The sequence below is a fragment of the Mollisia scopiformis genome, assembly GCF_001500285.1.
Source record: "Mollisia scopiformis unplaced genomic scaffold LY89scaffold_39, whole genome shotgun sequence".
Taxonomy (NCBI): Eukaryota; Fungi; Ascomycota; class Leotiomycetes; order Helotiales; family Mollisiaceae; genus Mollisia; species Mollisia scopiformis.
This window is the reverse complement of record NW_017263619.1, coordinates 339,018-355,842: the sequence shown is the minus strand read 5'-3', so window position 1 is coordinate 355,842 and position 16,825 is coordinate 339,018. Positions and strand designations below refer to the sequence as shown.

Sequence of the window (16,825 nt, the reverse complement as noted above, 5' to 3'; positions counted from 1 at the left end):
ATAATTGGCAATGGCGTCGACCATGTCTCAACAACATTCTTCTGGCAACGAATTCGGCGGCAATCTCGTGTCCATCGGGGATTATTCTCTTTTCTTGCGTGCTTATGATGCGTCCCCCCGGACTTCCCCATCACAGCCAGTAGTCATCATCGAAGCTGGCCTCGGAGGGACCAGCGCGGAATGGGTGGCTGCAGCTCGTCTTATATCTCAGTACGCTCCCGTATACACTTACGATCGTGCTGGGTATGGAAAGAGCAAGGCGAAGGATTCAGCTCCTCTACCCGCATCTGCGCAGCCGTTGACGGCTACTAAGAGATGTGAAGATCTGACGAAGTTGTTGGATGTTGGTGGTATTGCTCCTCCCTGGATTCTGGTTGGTCACAGTTATGGCGGGGTCCTGGTCAGGGAATTCTTGGCTATGCATGGAAAGGAAAAGGTAGTAGGTCTGGTAATTATCGACAGTGCAATTGAGCGGACGAAGTTACCTGATAGTTGGCCAGCATTGCTAGGTGATGCATCGTATATGGAGGTTGTTGGTCTGGAAAAGAATCGAGTTCTGACCGATGAAGAATGGGCAACGTTGAAGGCCAATGATCAGGGCAACGAGCAATCCGTGGAGTTAGAAGAAGCGGGTATGAAGGAGAGCACAGACAAGGTGAACAAGAAAGTCAAAGGGAAACAGTTGTTGGGTGATGGGAGACTGAGTGTTATTTTCGCGAACGAGTCCGTGGACTTAAGCAAAGTCTACGAGTGGGGCATCAAGAACGGAAGTGGAACTCCAGAGGCGCGAGAAGCTTTGAGGAAGAGATTAGAAGATATGGCGGAGGTGGATGAGCAAGGACAAAGAGCTCATCTGAGCCTATCAAGTCAAAGTCGCTTTGTATATGCGGAAGGAGAAGCAAGGACGCACAACTTGCAGATTGTCAAGCCTCAACTGATCGCCGATGAAGCAAGATGGGGGTACTGGAAGGAACGGAACATTGAGCAATGGGCAGAGGAGACGAGGAGACGAGGAACAGGCTCGGCAACGGCGTGCTGCACCCGGACGCTAAAATATTCTTACCTACGTAGGTACTGCTACTGGATGAAAAACACGGGGAGGAGAAACAAGCCATCTCAAATTTTCCACGCAGTAAGCAAGACATCTTTGAAGATCCTTCAACCCCACGAAACACTCACAGGCACATGATTGCTTTTCTCTGCGGACGAGGTTCGTGACCATGCATGCATTAGTTGCATGGAGAAGGAAGGTGGTGTGGCGTTGAAATAAAGTCGATTCGCCGGCCGCGCCAAGTGGGGTTGGTGGGGGAAGACACCCATGATCAGGACTCCACATGGGTTTGATTAAATGTCTGTGTTGAATCTGGGGAGAGCTAGTGCTTAGTAGCTTTTAGGATGTGTGAGATATTTTGCACTTCGATTTATGTTCCATTGTTTCTTATGTCTTTCTTGAAAGCTGTCAATGGTCATGTCGCTGTTGGTGTCCCGTGGCTGCTTGAATATTCCACTGCTTTGCTCATACCAATGGATTCTTTAAAAATCCTAGTAAGAGGATCGACACTCAGATTATCAAAAGTATAATATGTTGTTCAATGTCCCTGACTAGCAGTGCCAAATTAGCGTGCGACATTCTCACTGCCTGAGGAGGACATTTTGAATGAGTTCATCAAGTCTTTCTCGTAGAAATTCGAACAAGGGATTGACGATCAAATTCAGCCTTGCAGCACGTAGAGGGTCTTTTCGACTGCGAGAATTACAAGGTTGGCTTTTGAGTACCTCTATACGGACACAAATCACTTGACTGGGTCTAATCAATATCTCGAGAGATAAATCTACAGTATAATTTATACTCCACCATTGATTCATTGCAAGCAATAAAATCCTACATTTCCAGAACCGTGCCCTCGTTACTCGACCGGATGGTGAACACGTGCAAGGGAAGACCAACCTTGGAAATCCTAAACTAGCTGCAGACTGGTCCTGGTTAGGCAGGTCTCGTAGAAGTATCTCATTAGAAAATCTGCAAGACCGTCGGTTCCAACGCGGTGCTGGGCTCGAGCTATTTATTTGAACGGAGTCCGTTCGCTATAGACTATCTCGTTTTGGTAAAGTGTATGCCGGAGAACGCAAGTCGTGTTAAAGTGCCACTTGTCACGACCGTGTCAAGTAATGTTATGACGTTCATGACTTACAAATCCTCGGGACAAGAAGTACTTAAAGTAGACCGGTACCACCCTGATTTTCAAGTATAAATTCTCCCCCCAGCACATGTTACTTCTTCATTCCTTTTTTTTTTCAAGACATGCACGACGACAACGAGGAAGGCGGAGCAGGCATTTCACTGATGGCTTCGTCCACGAAGATGGAGCAATAGGTATGTGATGAGAATTGATTGACGGTATGCTCCATGCCTATCTACATGTCTCCACGCTCCTCACATTTATGTCCAACCTTCAGTCACCATGCACCACCCACTCACCCGCTTACTAACAATCGACAAGGACCAGAGCTGCGACAACCAAACGTGTATTCGTAACGAGATGTCTTCATGGTTAGTGGTTGGATTCACGCTGGCTAGAATCATACTCACCAGCAGACATATCGACCTCGCTGACCGAGCACGCTGCAAGACCACCTCGACGCATCGGTGACGACGACGCATAGGAACCTGAGGATATGTCTGGGGTCAGCTTGAGCGTCGCACAGTGTGGTGAGTGTTCACATACCCTTTTTTGACTCCTGATTCCAGCCCGACCTCCAACTGAGGTCAAATGCACGACAATACAAGATCCTACTAGAGGAGGATGGAAAATCAAAAAATTGTGCCGCAGAGGCCTCCGAAATGGCCTCCCAGACATGTCGAAGTGCAATGACATGTCTGCCAGCTGAGAGCTTCTTGATCCTCGTCAGCTATGAGCCCAATGTAGCCAGGGAAAAAAGAAAAGAAGAAGAGGAAGAAGAGTTGAGGAAGACGAGTTTAAATAAACGGGTTTGACGCTAACACTGCTGCGATTGGAATGAGAAGGCACGGTGATGGAAAGTGAGACGATGATATCGTCATATCCTTGATCGGAAGGTCGCGATGGGAGGAGCTTGAGGGGAAAGAGCGACGTCGCAGGGAGTGAGATTCGAAGCAGGTTGGGAGAACATGAAAGGAAGCTTGTATTGTATTTTCAAGAAGGTCAAAAAGCATGAATTGGGTCTTGACATCTCCTTTTTGCACGCATGCAACACTGTGAAGTTCTCAGCGAGCAGAAGCCTAACTTGAAGGGTCCTATTTCGACTATGCTAAAAGATTGCCGAAGCACTTTAAGAAGGGACCAAGTAGTGTCAATAGGCAAAGGTGGGACAAATACAAACAGGAAGAGCAATCAATGTTTTATATAACTAACAATTTGATACCTATATAGGGACGAAAGCCAAGATTAGCAGTATAGCCATGTTGCTTCCCGGACCCAGCAAATGTTCAAGACTGCTAACCCTACTTATGAGTATTAGGCCATGCAAGAGTTAATGTCGCCAATGAGAATCCTAATCGAGCCAGCTGCAGATGCGGGAACGGTCTGTGACTGGTCCTTGATTCTGGTTAGGCAGCCGTCGTTTAGGGAGGTTGTGAAGCATACTTACTCCAATTTTTGGTTCATCGTATTGGCACTTGTTTTTGAAAGGAAGAGTTCGGTTGTGTGTTAAAAGACTGGACAGAGCACAGAATGGATCAGCTCGGGGACTCTCATAACAACGAATCCGGCTCGTTAGATGCTTGGGAGAGCGACAATAGCACAGACAGCGACGGATCAAGTAGTGATGGAGACCACTCTTTCGATCAAGTCCTCGGTCCGCTCTCTCAAACGGCGATGCATACTTATCAAAGTTGTGTAGCTATTGCCAGACAATGGTAGACTTATTGCCACAGTTCATACGAGAAGGTCGAAGGAGAGGCTTTATGGATACAACAGTTCTCGACCATGTTCAGCATCCATCAGCTCTGAAGGTGTCAGCGGAAGCTGGCTGCGGTCTCTGTGCAATGTTCCTATATTCGATGTCCATCCAAACACAGACAGACTGTCATGCTGAGATAGCAAAACAATTTAACAAATAGAGAACTACATACGGAGAGACAGCTTTTCCGAGTGGAAATATCGAATTTACTTACCGGGTCTGGAGCGGCATTCCGCGTCCTCAGATCAGTTCGAGCTTCACTCGTCACTCTGTCTCGGTTCCACCTCTATTGACATCTCGAGTGCAACTGAGAAGATCTGCAGAGCCCCATAAGCCTGTATGATATTTCACTAGAAACACGTTCTGACTATTTTGTTTGATATAGAGAATCCGATCTTGCAAGCAAAACATGGACCTCCGAACACAAGTCAATCTCTACCACTAGTGAAGGAGTGGCTATCGGCATGTCTTGAGCGCCACAACGGCTGCAACAATCGCACCAGCTTCAGACCAGAGCGACTCATCGATCTCACTGGAAGGAACCCAAGGCTGCGTCTAGAGAGTCAACTAGTAGAAAACGAGTATATCGAATACGCTACTCTAAGCCACTGTTGGGGCAAGCCTCAAACTAGAAGCTGCCAACTGACAACATTGACGCTGGTCGATGTCATGTCCGTGATACCGCTCGAGAAACTTTCCAAAAATTTTCGCGATGCAATAGCGATTTGCAAAGAATTGAAAATACAATATATCTGGATCGACTCTTTGTTTATAATACAAAGAGATGCTGCAGATTGGGCGGCAGAGTCTATTACGATGGTCAACGTTTACGGTGGTGGTATACTCAACATTTCTGCGTCTGGAGCTAGTGATGGAAGCCAAGGATGCTTTTTTGATCGAAAGGATATGCGAAGATGCCAATTCCCGCTGAAGATCAATAAATATAAACATGTCCTCTACGAGTGCGTCCCCATTATCCATCCTTGAGTAGCTATCTCCATTGTCCACTGGAGGCTCGAGGCTGGACCCTGCAGGAACGACTCCTTTCGCCGCGGGCCGTACACTTTACACGCACAGAAGTCTTTTGGGAATGTAATACCCAATTCGTGAGTGAAAGCTCTCCATTCAGGTTTGATAGTCGGTCGAAGTGGAAGAAGCCTCTTTCTATCTAGACGTGGGACTCGATTGTAAGTCAATACTCAGGACGCAATCTAACCTTCGAAAAGGATAAGCGGTTGCATTGGCTGGCTGGCATTCCGGAGAGCCTGTACCAGAAGACAGGAGATGATTATTATGCAGGAATGTGACGGGATCAGTTGGCAGCACAATAGTCTCCAGGTCGAAGACTTTTACCAACACGAGCGCCTACATGGTCGTGGATGCCCATCAACGGAAAATGCAACCCACGCTTTATTGGAAGTAGGTTGCCATTTTTGGTAGATATTCTAGATGTCAAGTCACCAGCGACATCTGAGACTCCATTTGGAGATGTGCCGGAAGCAATATTGTGGCTTGCATGTAACCCGCTATTCGTTGGGACAATCAGTAACGAAGGTCGCGTAGAAACGTCTGCTGGAGTATTGTTGGACACTCACTTTGACTGTCTGGACGATGATACTGCTAGTAGTGTCTATAAGGATATTTATATATTGGAAATTACCGCCACCGATGGGCTACTTCTGGTACCCACTGGTGAATCGCAAGGAGAATACCAAAGAATTGGAAGATGGGAAGTTCACTATCTGGAGCGATCTATGGCCACTGACGCAAAAAAGGACGCGTATGTGCTGAAGGAAATGCACGAGTATAAGGTTGCCAAGCATGTACTTACTCTAGTGTAATCAAGCTTAGGCAAATGGGGTTAAGAATGCACGAATAAGAGTCTAGGATTCGGAGAGAATATAAAATGCGTACCAACGAGAATGAGATGACTTCTTCGAACCGTAGACTCGGAGAGACTTTCCAATTCTCTAAAACAAATTCTTCATCTTATAAAACAACATCATGATTGGTGAATGAACAGCATCAACAGCCTTTGATTGCAGAATGTTGACAAGTTGTGTATGTTCTCTAGACGTGTCCGAGGAGAAAACATTTCAGATGTGCTGCAGCGCGTCTATGAGTCGACAGATGATTTTTGACTTGCGCCTCTTGGATTGTTAATCTATCCACAGGTCGACTCTGATTCTGTTTAGAGAAAGCAGGTCAGTGGGTTTGGCATGATTTTGAAAGTTAGAAGCAGACGAGAATGGTGGGCGGTGAATGTCGAACCCAGAGCGAGAATGTATCGCCTTGAAATGCCAGAGCGGAGAGAAATTTGTGGTTGATAGCAACCATGTGTGAACAAACAACTCGAACATTTACAGCAGAATATAATGCGGTACAGGTTGGAACCTACGCGAGATAGGTTTTAGTGGGGCTTAATCAGCCGCTTCTACAGCCTTGTCTGACGAGGACTCGAGTAGACGAGGCTCGTGAAGGATGAAACGTTGTAGCCGCGGTTTGACAGAACCCACTCAACCCGGATGTCTGGCTCCTCTCGAGCCCACAATCAATAAACCAAACCGATTTCCCAGAGCTCTGTTGTTTGCAGCAGCTCCGATCGAAGAGTCCCACTTTCCAATGATTTAAACCATCTCTGCCCACCTTTGACCGTCGAGTCGAGCACTTCATCGCAGCAGCAATGCATCAATCACTATGGCTGTGGCCATTGTACCTTGGAGCTGTGCTGTCTTCCGCTCCAGAGGATCAAGATATCCTCTCAGAAGCACAGAAAGCCAAGCATGACGCCGAGCAGATTGCTAAAGCTTGTCCGGATTACAAGAAATACTCGATGTTCATGCAGTATGCTCCTCTTGGATATTCTTCTGTCATCTACTGACATTTGACAGTCGACCATTCTCTGAAGGTCCACGAGCTCTGCCATTCCAGCGTCCGGCGAAACAATGTCGGACATTTACATCCCCACTTGTCGAGAAAGTTATCGAGGATATGAACGAGAAGATAGTTGATAAAGACATGGCACGGCTATTCGAGAATGCTTTCCCCAATACGCTCGACACGACGGTACGGTGGCATGTAGATGGACAAGTTGCACATACCGAGTTGAAAGCTAGAGGCCAGAAAGACGACGGGAAATGGGCCGGGCCTCAAAGTTTCGTGGTTACTGGGGACATCAATGCAGAATGGCTCCGAGACTCAACGAACCAGCTCCTGCAGTACCAGCCATTGGCCAAGAAGGACGACAAGATTTTTAATTTGATTTTGGGTGCCATCAATACACAAGCGGAATATGTCATCCAGTCACCCTACTGCAACGCGTTTCAACCGCCCGCTCCGTCCAAGCTTCATGCTACTCAAAATGGCCAAGACGACAACGTACATCCTGCTTACGAGCCTTCCTTCGTCTTCGAATGCAAGTACGAATTGGACTCTTTAGCACATTTCCTCTCGATTGGAAACTCTTTCTATAATCATACTGGTTCTACAGCTTTCTTGACAACAAGATGGTACAAAGCACTAGATACTGTCCTAACAGTCCTCGACCAGCAATCTCAGTCGACCTTTGATCCCGACACTGGCAGATTCGAGAAGAATATTTACACCTTTTCCAGAAACACCAACCAAGGTACAGAGACTTTGCCTTTGTCAGGAGTTGGCAATCCTTTAAACTATGGTACTGGTCTCGTCCGAAGCGCTTTCAGACCAAGTGATGATGCCACAATCCTGGGCTTCTATATTCCAGCGAATGCTCAAATCGCTGTCGAACTCAAGAAGACGGCAGAAATGCTTACAGCAGCAAAGAATGTCAAGATGGCGCAATTGTTAGAGAAGCGCTCACAGACGATTACTGATGGCATCTGGGCCCATGGTGTCGTACAGCACAAGAAGTATGGACGAGTGTTTGCTTATGAGGTCGATGGTTATGGATCTCAGATCATGATGGATGACGCTAATGTCCCTTCTTTGCTGGCTCTTCCAATACTCGGTTTCGTCGATAGGACAGATCAGGTATACCAAAACACGAGGAAAATGCTACTAAGCAAGGATGGAAATCCTTACTATTTGGAAGGAAAGGCCTTCCATGGAATTGGAGGTAAAGGCACATCCGAAGTTGTCAAGAAGCATAATTGATAATATTAATAGGACCTCACATCGGAACTGAATATGCGTGGCCGATGAGTTTACTTTTACAAGCTATGACTTCGGACGATGACAAGGAGATTAGTGAATGCATTGGTTTGGTCTTGAATGCTAGCATTCTTGGTCTGGTGCACGAATCGATCCATGTCAACAGAATCCATGACTATACAAGTAAGTTTCTCCCTATCATATACCGGGACTCAATTGCTAATGCGTTGGACAGGGAGTTGGTTTGCTTGTGAGTAAATATGTAACAGTGCATCTGAAACCTCGCTAACAGAAATAGGGGCAAATAGCGTATTCGCTCAAACGATTTTAGATGTTGCGAGGAGGAAGCCTCATCTTTTATTTGGCGATGGAGCTGAGCCATACGTGATTGAATGATCATGATGAGCAATATTGCTTACGAAGTTTATAGCAGCACATTTGACATAGCCATTATATTCTGACAACAGTATAAAATCTCGCTGACCAAGCTCATTTCTCGTAAATATATGTGTCGTGAATTTCATGAATGCCGGTAATGCCATGCCACGAAACTTGGTCGAACCTCTACTTCTTACCGAAGAAAGACATGATACTGCCCTGCCCTGCCTTTCCAGCTGCCTTCTTGCCCTTCGTAGATGCTACCGGAGCATGTGCTTTGGGCTTTTGCATTGGAGCTGGCTCGTCTTCCGAGAATGATTCCCAGACAGGTTCTTCCTTCGTCACTACATCTTATCAGTAACACACAAGTAATGAGAACGTAGTACTTACCAAGGTATCCCTCTTCGTCCTTAACAGTCTTCTTCTTCATCACTCTCCTCCTGCCTCTTCTTCTACCTCCACTTACAGTCGGTGGTACCTCTTTCTCAACACTAGCTTCTTTCTCCACAGCCTCTGGCTCCTCGATTTCTTTTATCTCCTCTTCTTCATCCTCATCATCCATCTCCATCATTTGTCTCAACTTTTCTTCGTTCTCCTTTCTCTCCTTGCGACTCTTATTCACGATCTCCATATCCGCGGGCGCAGGTGAGACATATGTTTCTTCCTCGTCATCATCTGATAGACCTTTCATAGGCGAGTCTTCTGCGGGCGACAAAGCAGGAGAGTCCGCAACCGAACTGTCCGTCCCTTCGCGCTTGAGCTTAGGTTTAGCTTTTGCAAAGGACTTGAATATGCTGGACGAGTCACGCTTCAGAGTTGGTGGATTAGGAGTAGTTTCTTTGCTGGAAGGGTTGCTGGCGGGGTTTGCTTTGGGTTTCGAATTGGATTTTCCGAAGAAGTCCTTCGCCGTAGAAGATATCTCTTTCTTGGGAGGTGGCTCTGGCTTGGACTCTGCTGGTTTGGGCTTCGCGGGCTGAGCTTTCGCAGGTACTGGGGCTACGGGAGCAGGAGCTGGCGGTGGCCGTTTTCCTTCTCGGCGCTTGGCATTCTTGTTTATGATTGTACCATATGTAGAGGCAGTCTCGAGGGGATCTTCGTCTGCACAAATTTCTCGGACTTGTCGAGTAATGTCTGACAGAATTTGGAGATCCTAAGTTCGTCAGCTAGCTTTTTAAAAGCTGAATTCGAACTGACCTTCAATGGGTGTGGCCCAATGCTATAGACATGTATTGATGTGATGTGTTCATATTGTGACCGCACTTCTATTGAATTTCTCAGTGACCGCTCCTCCTGAACGTAGTTGGCCATAGCTACCGTCGAGATTCTCTTCTCTCACCAATGTAATACTCAGTACTCCGCTGTCATCACTAGTCTCTTGTGGTTGAGGCATCGAGCTGCTCATGAACGGCGGGCTGCTCTGCATATGCGTATCCTCTCCATCCTGTTCTACGGCATCGTTTGCGACTTCGGGTTCTTTTTGTTTGGTCCCGCTGATTAGATAGGTGGCGTGGATTGTGCCTGGCTTCTTTCCATTCTGCTGGCGATGGAATTCATAGAGCATCCTACCATATGTTAGATAATCCTTTTCGAGCCGAATGTGTAGTATCTTACTCCTTCGCAGCATTCACATTGACCTTGAGGGCTCGACTGAGGAGTCGATAGCTAACCTTTGATTGTCAGTTACAATAGCAACGAAATAGCAATCGAAAACATACAATCTTGTCCTCAGTCAATATGCTGGAAGCTAGGTAGGTCTTGTAATCCGCCATTGTTCATTATTGTCTGAAAGTTGCTTGTTGTTAATTTTCCAAAGTCAGTGGAACAATTTTGGAAGGACGACGCGCTTTCGCGAACCACTTTACGCGACTCGGCTCGTGACGTTTTGCCATCAACAACATACATTCGAATGCGACAAACCTTGCCTTACCACCTTATCCACCTCTACAGACTATCGCAGTATGGATGGAGCATCGAAAGATGACGCTCTCGAAGTCCCAGACTCTACGGACTGGTTGGAAACCCCACTACGATCTCTTGCCCAAGTCGATTCAGCCTTGCGATGCCAAGTCTGTAGAGACTTCTATACTACACCAATGATTACCTCTTGCTCCCACACATTTTGCTCGCTATGCATACGAAGGAGTCTTAATAACGACGGTAAATGCCCGGCATGTCGAGCGCCAGAGCAGGCAATGAAGCTGCGGAACAACAATGCGATGGAGGACCTGGTTGATGCTTTCAAGAGGGCAAGGCCAGATGTATTAGCATTTGCTAGAACGCCAACAAGCATACCGACGAGCTCGGCTTCGAAAAGGAGTCTGGAAGAAGTGGATGATGGAGGTGAGGACATGTCGCCACAGAAAAGGCGGCGTTCAGAGCGAACCAAATCCTCTTCACAAAAAGTCATCTCTGTGGCAGACTCAGATGAGGAATACACTCTAGGTTAGTTGTTAGCTGAGTAATTTATATTCTATTTTAATTCTGATCATGATAGACGACACTATTCCCTGCCCTATATGCGAGCAGAAAGTCGTTTTGGCCCACATCAATAAGCATATTGATGATGGTTGCCCAGAAGAACCCCGAGTTACTGTCACGAAATCTCTTAGTAGATCTAGCAGAAGCACAGCAAATCCAACACCATCAACAGAAAAACCTAGCGCGCGACCCGAACGGTTAGCACAGATCAGCTATTCCATGATCAAAGACAACCCTTTGAGGAAGAAGCTTACGGACGCCGGATTATCAGCAGCAGGTAATAGACAGCTACTTGAACGGAGATACACAGAATGGGTTACCCTCTGGAATGCGAACTGTGATGCAACCAAACCTAAGTCCAAGGCAGATCTAAAGAGGGAACTGGATATCTGGGAGAGGACTCAAGGAGGCAGAGCTACTGTATCGAGCGCGACACAGATGGGTTCGCAAATCAGGAATAAGGATTTCAATGGAAAGGGTTGGGCTACGGATTATAGCAACGATTTTCAGCAACTCATCGCAAATGCAAGACGAAACACCAAGGCCCCATCTTCTGCGCCTACCCCGTCGGAACCGGCTGAAAGTACGACACCAGATGCTGGACTTGTGACAGACACTCCGGACGTGGACACAGTCATGACAGAAAGACAAGTTGATGCACCGATTATGGTTGAAGATACGCCTGAAAAGCTAGCTTCTCAGACCAGGTTCTTCCACGAGACCAATTCAGAACCCCCACCTTCATCACAGTATCAAGAAAAACTCGAAGCTCTGGAAGCAGATGCTGGATTGGCTTCAAATATTGCTACAGTAAGACCTATGCAACCCTAGCCTTGCAATATGCTAAAGCTATATGTACCATAAACCACAACTCCGTAGCGCCGATATCATGTGCATATACAAAATCTAACAAGCTTGATCATGCTGCAACATTCTCCGGATCCAGTGACATGCGTTTCAGACTTTCAGTGCTTGTACTAAGCCGTTTCTCCACGTCCGCTTCCTCGCTTTGCTTTTTGGCTGAGCGTTCAACTTCTTCCAAGGCATCTAGTCGTTTCTTCGTCTCTGCTGCTTCTTGTCTCTCTCTCTCTTCCCTTTCTGCCCTCTCCTTAGCTTCCACCTTCTCTCGTTCTTCCCTCTCCATAGCCTCGAGCTCGTCATCAACTTCGCCCTCGTCAACAGCTCCAGCTTGGCCAATTTCGGTAATCACATTTCCAACTTCGTCGACCTGGCTCATCTGCTCTCGTAGCTGATCAACAATATCATCGACTCTTTCCACTCCTCCGACCTCTTGATTGAAACCAGTCAGGACTCTAGTGCTTCCCTCCATAACTCGGACAAGTTCAACTTGATCAGCGGCCTGTTCAATCTTGGCGAATACCTCTTCCAACTGCGCTAGGGTAGCATGTCTTTTCACCAACGTCGTTTCGGCTAGCTTCTTCGATCGTAATGCTGCGCGAGCTGCCACTGTATTTTTCCGGGCAGCTGCTTCCTTAGCAGTGAGGAGAAGTTCGTCTATCCTCTTGGACAACACCGTTGTCTGAATTTCCAGATCCTTGATAAGAGTTTTCAACGAGGCGATCGTCGTGTCTTCTGTTGTGATCGGAGCGGCTACCTTCTCATTGGGCGCCTTGACCTTTACAGTTTCGCCATCGTAAGCCAGAATCTGCTTGTCTCTGGCCAAAAAACGTAATAGCAGCTCCATATCCCTACCAGAGAGCTTCTTCTTTTCTCCAAACACATCTTCCACCTTCTCTTTAAACTCATCTTTGGAGAGTATCCTCTCAATCCTCCCTCTCGGGCCCTCAAGCCTCTTTTGTGCTTCTCTTCCAGCTTCCTCCAGATTCTCTAGCACAACCACCTTCCCAGTAACAAGCCGATCCTCATTCCCACCAAGGCCCAGCTGTCGTAAACCCCACCTCACAACATCTCCCGGTCCTGGTACCTGTATATTTATTCCCCAACCCTTCGTGTAAACACTGTCCTCTTTCTCCAAGAACTCCTTTTCCATCCACCACCTCCCCTCTCCCTTCCCAGTCTTCGCACCCGCAACCGCTTCTCTGACCACGGTTCCGAGACTTAACGGCCGCCCCCATTCTTTAGTCTCTAGACTCCGTAATAGTTCCTCGTCGAACGTTATAGAGAAGTGGTCGCCATTTGGAAGAACGCCCGCTTTGGCAGCGGAAGAGAGGCCGGTGCGCCAAGCTGAGAGGTTCGCGGAGTAGCCGTCAGGGTTTGTAGTCAGGAGATAGCGAAAGTCGGAATAGAGGGCGGCCAGACGAGCTCTATTTTCAAATCATATCAGCATGTATCTTGACTCTTGACAACTGTGCTGGGGTGTTTTGATGTTATGACGCAGGCAATAGGCAGGTAGAAACGACAATGAGGAAGAGCGCAAAAGACAGGAAAGAACATACTTGCGGAACTGGGGCTCATTGTTTTGCAGGTACGTAAGAAGCTCACTCATTGTGAGCAAGTGATCAGGCTCATGGATATGCCAGACGTTGTTGTTGTTTTGTTTTGTCTTGCAGGTTTACCTTGTGATTTGTTATCGATAAGGGTAAGGTCGAGGGACGCGATTTGCATAAAGTCTACCTGTGATAGCATAACTTTATGGAGGTATCCAAGGTTGATTCACCCTTGTTCTTTGATCATTCTTAGGTTTAAGATCACTCACTTTTGAAGATTGGCTTATGATAAGATTGCAGTCTTAAACTTTGTAAATTGGAAGCACCTATGCTATGATTCCCAGCTTTTACCCATCAAATTGTCGGGCAAAGAATAGAACACTTTGAGCTTCATTTAAGCGACAATTTAAGGGGTTAACGTCGAGTTTCCTTGCATTTCAAGATCCTCTATCTTCGTTAATCTGCATACCTGACGAGGACCATTACAGCCCTTCCACTCAGCAGATGATGGATAAGTTGTTCTTAGAGGCGCTATGTATACAGCCAATCATCTTACACCAAACGCCGTCCCAATGCTCTTCCCAACCATGTAGCCGCTCAAAGATGATATGTTCAGATCCGCTTCCAACGTGAAAGGCCTCATTCAAATTGAAGAGTCGGGTTTCCTGTCTCCTCTTCTCCTAACAAGTCACCGTGTAATGGTGCATTCCCCAAGCCGCTAATGACCGGAGCTGTTCCGGACATTAAACTTCGTCGATGGGGTCTTGAGCTGAAAGCTTCGCTCTCCTCCTCTATCGATGTATCAATCAAATCATCCATTCCTCCTGGACCTTCGATTCCGGATTCTGGATACAATGCAAGCTGAACTTCTCGCTCTAAAGACTGCAAGAAGGTGTTCGCTGCCGTAAAACTCTTGATACTATCAGGTTGAAGGAGGGATGCATATTTCGCTTTAGCTTCATCCAGACGTTGCTTCGACTGTTGAGGTTTTCCAAGTGTAAGCCAAGCATCCGCGGCTCGAATACTCCACATTGCAGATTTCCGTGTTCTAGCGCCCCATTGTCCACTTCCTGCACCCTTCTTGGAAGCGTAGCAAATAGAAACGCGTTCCTTGACTAAAGCATCACCCACGACGGGTACGACCTTCAGTTCTAATAGCTTCAAGCCCCATCTCGCTGCATCTTCTGAAGATGAGCCGCCGCGAAGCCTAAGAAGCTCCATACCAAGTGTCAAAGAGCGTATCGCCCCATAATTAGATGCACACCGGGTGATGTAAGAGTAATGGGCTTGCTCCAGCATTTTGTCGATGGTTTCTGATCGAATCTTGGAGCTCAAAGCACTTGTGCTCATGAGGGTACTTATTACAGCCATTTCATTTGCAGCTGCATGATACCTCCACGCGTTATCGTTGTTGAAATCTGAGCGAAGCAATTCGTACGTCGACTGCGCCAACTTCCAATCTCGGAGCATGAAAGCATAGTCTGCCAGTTTCCGCATCAGTGCTTCAGGCGTTTCTGGTCGATAGAAGCCTTGCAATCCATCGTAATTACTACTGGACCCAGATGATCCGGCTCCGTTCGACGATGCTCGCGAATTGCCACCAAAGACGGACCATTTCTTCGTCATGTTGGTGATGCGGCCAGTGAAGCCTCGCCGCCTAGATGCAACTTGGTCATTCCAAGTAGCTACAGATCTCTCCATTGAAGGGACAATAGACTGGGTGACCATTTCTCTGATGAAAGTTTTGATAGCAGTGGTATCTGATTCGTAGATACACGGGACTGAATCTTCAGGGTCTTCTTCTACTTCCCTCGCCTCAATCTCCGCTATCTCCTCAGAAGCTGTCAACCATTCACAGCGTGGGAGCGGAATACTATCATCGTCCGTGGCGACACACTGAGAACTTCGAAGTCTCAAAAGATGACAGTGTAGTCCGAAATGCCGCTTCATCTGCTCGAATAAAGTCATAGATTTCGCAATGTCATCTCGTTCTTCGTCATGAACCAATACATAATACCGCAGATATTCAGTATTGACCCAAAGTGGTAAGCGCTTGTCTCCAAAGCTTGATTCGTCATACAACTTTCTTAAAGTTTCAATGGGACTAGGATTTCGAGAACTGATAGCAATTACACATGCCACTGGATGGGAGAAGGTTTCGTGAGGCGCCAAAGGCATCCCTGAAAGTAACCTTCGGAGGTATAATGTGTAGAACGGTGATGGTATGTTTGGGTTCCTCTCTCCACCATCGCGAAAGTTTAGGTAGTCCTCCCCATTTATGCTTGGGAAGTCTTCAGAGTAAGCCAGATGTCGATCGACCAGGGTCTCAATGGCTTGGATATCTCCTCCAGTCCGAGCTCGTCGAGCAACGTCTGGAGATAACTTGTTGCCATTGGCGGCTAGAACCTTCCCTTCCTGACTTTTCCTTGAGCTCGGTATAGCATCTGGTATTTCAAGTCCATCGTTGAGCTCGACAAATCGAACGGTAAAGTCTTCGAACGCTCGGCCAGCCCCTATGCTATCCCGCACAGTAACTTTGCCTTGTATCCTCTCCCCAAATGGTCGGAGTAGCTCCCATAACCCATCCTTAAAGCCCTTGTCCTTCACCAATTCTCTTGTATCCGAGGAAGTGTGAATGGCGATATGAGGCACGAATGCTTGTAAAATGAGGTTTCGAGGGTCCTCTGGCCGGTCTGCTGGTGATACCTGTTCCCCCGGAGTCCCCAATCCACCAAAGACAGATCCAGAAAGCATTCGCGAAGGGGTGCCAGCCCCACTGGGTGAAACGGATCTCGAGCCAGACGGTGTTGAGGTTGAGGCGAAGAGGGAGGAGACGGACGCATTGGAGGCTCTGTATGGCAATGTTGATACAGAGGCCATCGATTGTGTGTCTAGGGAGCCTCGTATCTTCGATATCCTCAACGAAGAGGGGGCCAATGGGTGGTCTGGAGGCTCGAATGGCGCGGCATGATTAGGAGGTGTCATGAAGACCGCTGAAAGAGCTTCCGTCGCAGTAAAATTGTACTGTCTCGTAGGTCCACAGCCGTCGCCCTATGCTGCAACATGCGGGAGGTTGCCAAAGCAGGTATCCGGGGGAAGGGTCAGCAGGCTGGGCCCTGGATCTGACTGATTGTGCAGATCCTAATACTCTGCTTTGAGAAGACAGTATCTGGAGCAGTCGCAGATATTCACTGGACATGTAGACAATGAGTGTCTTCAAATATTCCCCCCTTAAGTCCGTTTCAACTGCAGTGCATTGTTCTGTTCTGTTCTGTGGCGCAAAGAAATGGGCATTCCGAGACATTGGTCTTCTAGAAGATCGACCGCACCGGCGTTTGCAGCCCAGCAGTCCGATACGCTGTGGATATCACCACGTGACCAACAATTTAGATATTGTTGTCTTCTGTTTGCGGACTTCGCAGAAAAACTCAATGAGAGTCAATATTTCACTGCCTCGTTCTAGTTGAATCTCGACTAGCTTCATGGATTCT

At 47.3% G+C, this 16,825-nt stretch overlaps 8 protein-coding genes across 8 annotated transcripts; 4 read left to right on the top strand and 4 right to left on the bottom strand.

Annotated features, from left to right (window-relative positions):
- Window positions 1-67: 67 nt before the first annotated feature.
- On the top strand, window positions 68-958 carry LY89DRAFT_548991 (alpha/beta-hydrolase; the record flags this gene model as incomplete). The annotated part of the gene is made up of 1 exon (XM_018208281.1): window positions 68-958. A coding segment is annotated over one exon (891 nt), but the record flags the coding sequence as incomplete, so codon positions are not given.
- Window positions 959-2,411: 1,453 nt separating this feature from the next.
- On the bottom strand, window positions 2,412-2,966 carry LY89DRAFT_375673 (uncharacterized protein). Its single transcript, XM_018207088.1, has one exon. The coding sequence runs from the start codon at window positions 2,874-2,876 to the stop codon at window positions 2,553-2,555; it is 324 nt and encodes a 107-aa protein (XP_018061393.1). The 5' UTR covers window positions 2,877-2,966; the 3' UTR covers window positions 2,412-2,552.
- A 1,429-nt stretch (window positions 2,967-4,395) lies between these two features.
- LY89DRAFT_557824 (HET-domain-containing protein) lies at window positions 4,396-5,066 on the top strand (the record flags this gene model as incomplete). The annotated part of the gene is made up of 2 exons (XM_018208404.1): window positions 4,396-4,901; window positions 4,928-5,066. Coding segments are annotated over 2 exons (645 nt in total), but the record flags the coding sequence as incomplete, so codon positions are not given.
- A 1,353-nt stretch (window positions 5,067-6,419) lies between these two features.
- Window positions 6,420-8,552, top strand: LY89DRAFT_726152 (uncharacterized protein). The gene is made up of 5 exons (XM_018219032.1): window positions 6,420-6,783; window positions 6,831-8,035; window positions 8,086-8,253; window positions 8,306-8,320; window positions 8,369-8,552. The coding sequence occupies exons 1-5, from the start codon at window positions 6,623-6,625 to the stop codon at window positions 8,464-8,466; spliced, it is 1,647 nt and encodes a 548-aa protein (XP_018061391.1). The 5' UTR covers window positions 6,420-6,622; the 3' UTR covers window positions 8,467-8,552.
- An 82-nt stretch (window positions 8,553-8,634) lies between these two features.
- On the bottom strand, window positions 8,635-10,217 carry LY89DRAFT_790120 (uncharacterized protein; the record flags this gene model as incomplete). The annotated part of the gene is made up of 6 exons (XM_018223336.1): window positions 8,635-8,792; window positions 8,839-9,598; window positions 9,643-9,710; window positions 9,763-10,010; window positions 10,060-10,115; window positions 10,164-10,217. The coding sequence occupies 6 exons, from the start codon at window positions 10,215-10,217 to the stop codon at window positions 8,635-8,637; spliced, it is 1,344 nt and encodes a 447-aa protein (XP_018061390.1).
- A 131-nt stretch (window positions 10,218-10,348) lies between these two features.
- Window positions 10,349-12,220, top strand: LY89DRAFT_790119 (DNA repair protein rad18). Its single transcript, XM_018223335.1, has 2 exons — window positions 10,349-10,890; window positions 10,943-12,220. The coding sequence occupies exons 1-2, from the start codon at window positions 10,407-10,409 to the stop codon at window positions 11,755-11,757; spliced, it is 1,299 nt and encodes a 432-aa protein (XP_018061389.1). The 5' UTR covers window positions 10,349-10,406; the 3' UTR covers window positions 11,758-12,220.
- On the bottom strand, window positions 11,611-13,466 carry LY89DRAFT_790118 (uncharacterized protein). Its single transcript, XM_018223334.1, has 2 exons — window positions 13,344-13,466; window positions 11,611-13,211 (listed from the first exon to the last, which is right to left on the bottom strand). Exons 1-2 carry the CDS (start codon window positions 13,391-13,393, stop codon window positions 11,846-11,848), a joined length of 1,416 nt encoding a protein of 471 aa, XP_018061388.1. The 5' UTR covers window positions 13,394-13,466; the 3' UTR covers window positions 11,611-11,845.
- A 165-nt stretch (window positions 13,467-13,631) lies between these two features.
- Window positions 13,632-16,625, bottom strand: LY89DRAFT_692104 (uncharacterized protein). The gene has a single exon (XM_018216471.1). The coding sequence runs from the start codon at window positions 16,317-16,319 to the stop codon at window positions 13,974-13,976; it is 2,346 nt and encodes a 781-aa protein (XP_018061387.1). The 5' UTR covers window positions 16,320-16,625; the 3' UTR covers window positions 13,632-13,973.
- Between the last annotated feature and the right edge of the window lie 200 nt (window positions 16,626-16,825).

Coding starts and splice junctions, on each gene's coding strand:
- LY89DRAFT_375673 (XM_018207088.1), bottom strand. CDS start 2,876: ATGTCATTGCACTTCGACATGTCTGGGAGGCCATTTCGGAGGCCTCTG.
- LY89DRAFT_726152 (XM_018219032.1), top strand. CDS start 6,623: ATGCATCAATCACTATGGCTGTGGCCATTGTACCTTGGAGCTGTGCTG. Junction 6,784..6,830: donor AAATACTCGATGTTCATGCA/GTATGCTCCTCT, acceptor GACATTTGACAG/TCGACCATTCTCTGAAGGTC. Junction 8,036..8,085: donor GGCCTTCCATGGAATTGGAG/GTAAAGGCACAT, acceptor TAATATTAATAG/GACCTCACATCGGAACTGAA.
- LY89DRAFT_790119 (XM_018223335.1), top strand. CDS start 10,407: ATGGATGGAGCATCGAAAGATGACGCTCTCGAAGTCCCAGACTCTACG. Junction 10,891..10,942: donor AGATGAGGAATACACTCTAG/GTTAGTTGTTAG, acceptor TGATCATGATAG/ACGACACTATTCCCTGCCCT.
- LY89DRAFT_790118 (XM_018223334.1), bottom strand. CDS start 13,393: ATGAGTGAGCTTCTTACGTACCTGCAAAACAATGAGCCCCAGTTCCGC. Junction 13,212..13,343: donor AATGAGCCCCAGTTCCGCAA/GTATGTTCTTTC, acceptor ATTTGAAAATAG/AGCTCGTCTGGCCGCCCTCT.
- LY89DRAFT_692104 (XM_018216471.1), bottom strand. CDS start 16,319: ATGACACCTCCTAATCATGCCGCGCCATTCGAGCCTCCAGACCACCCA.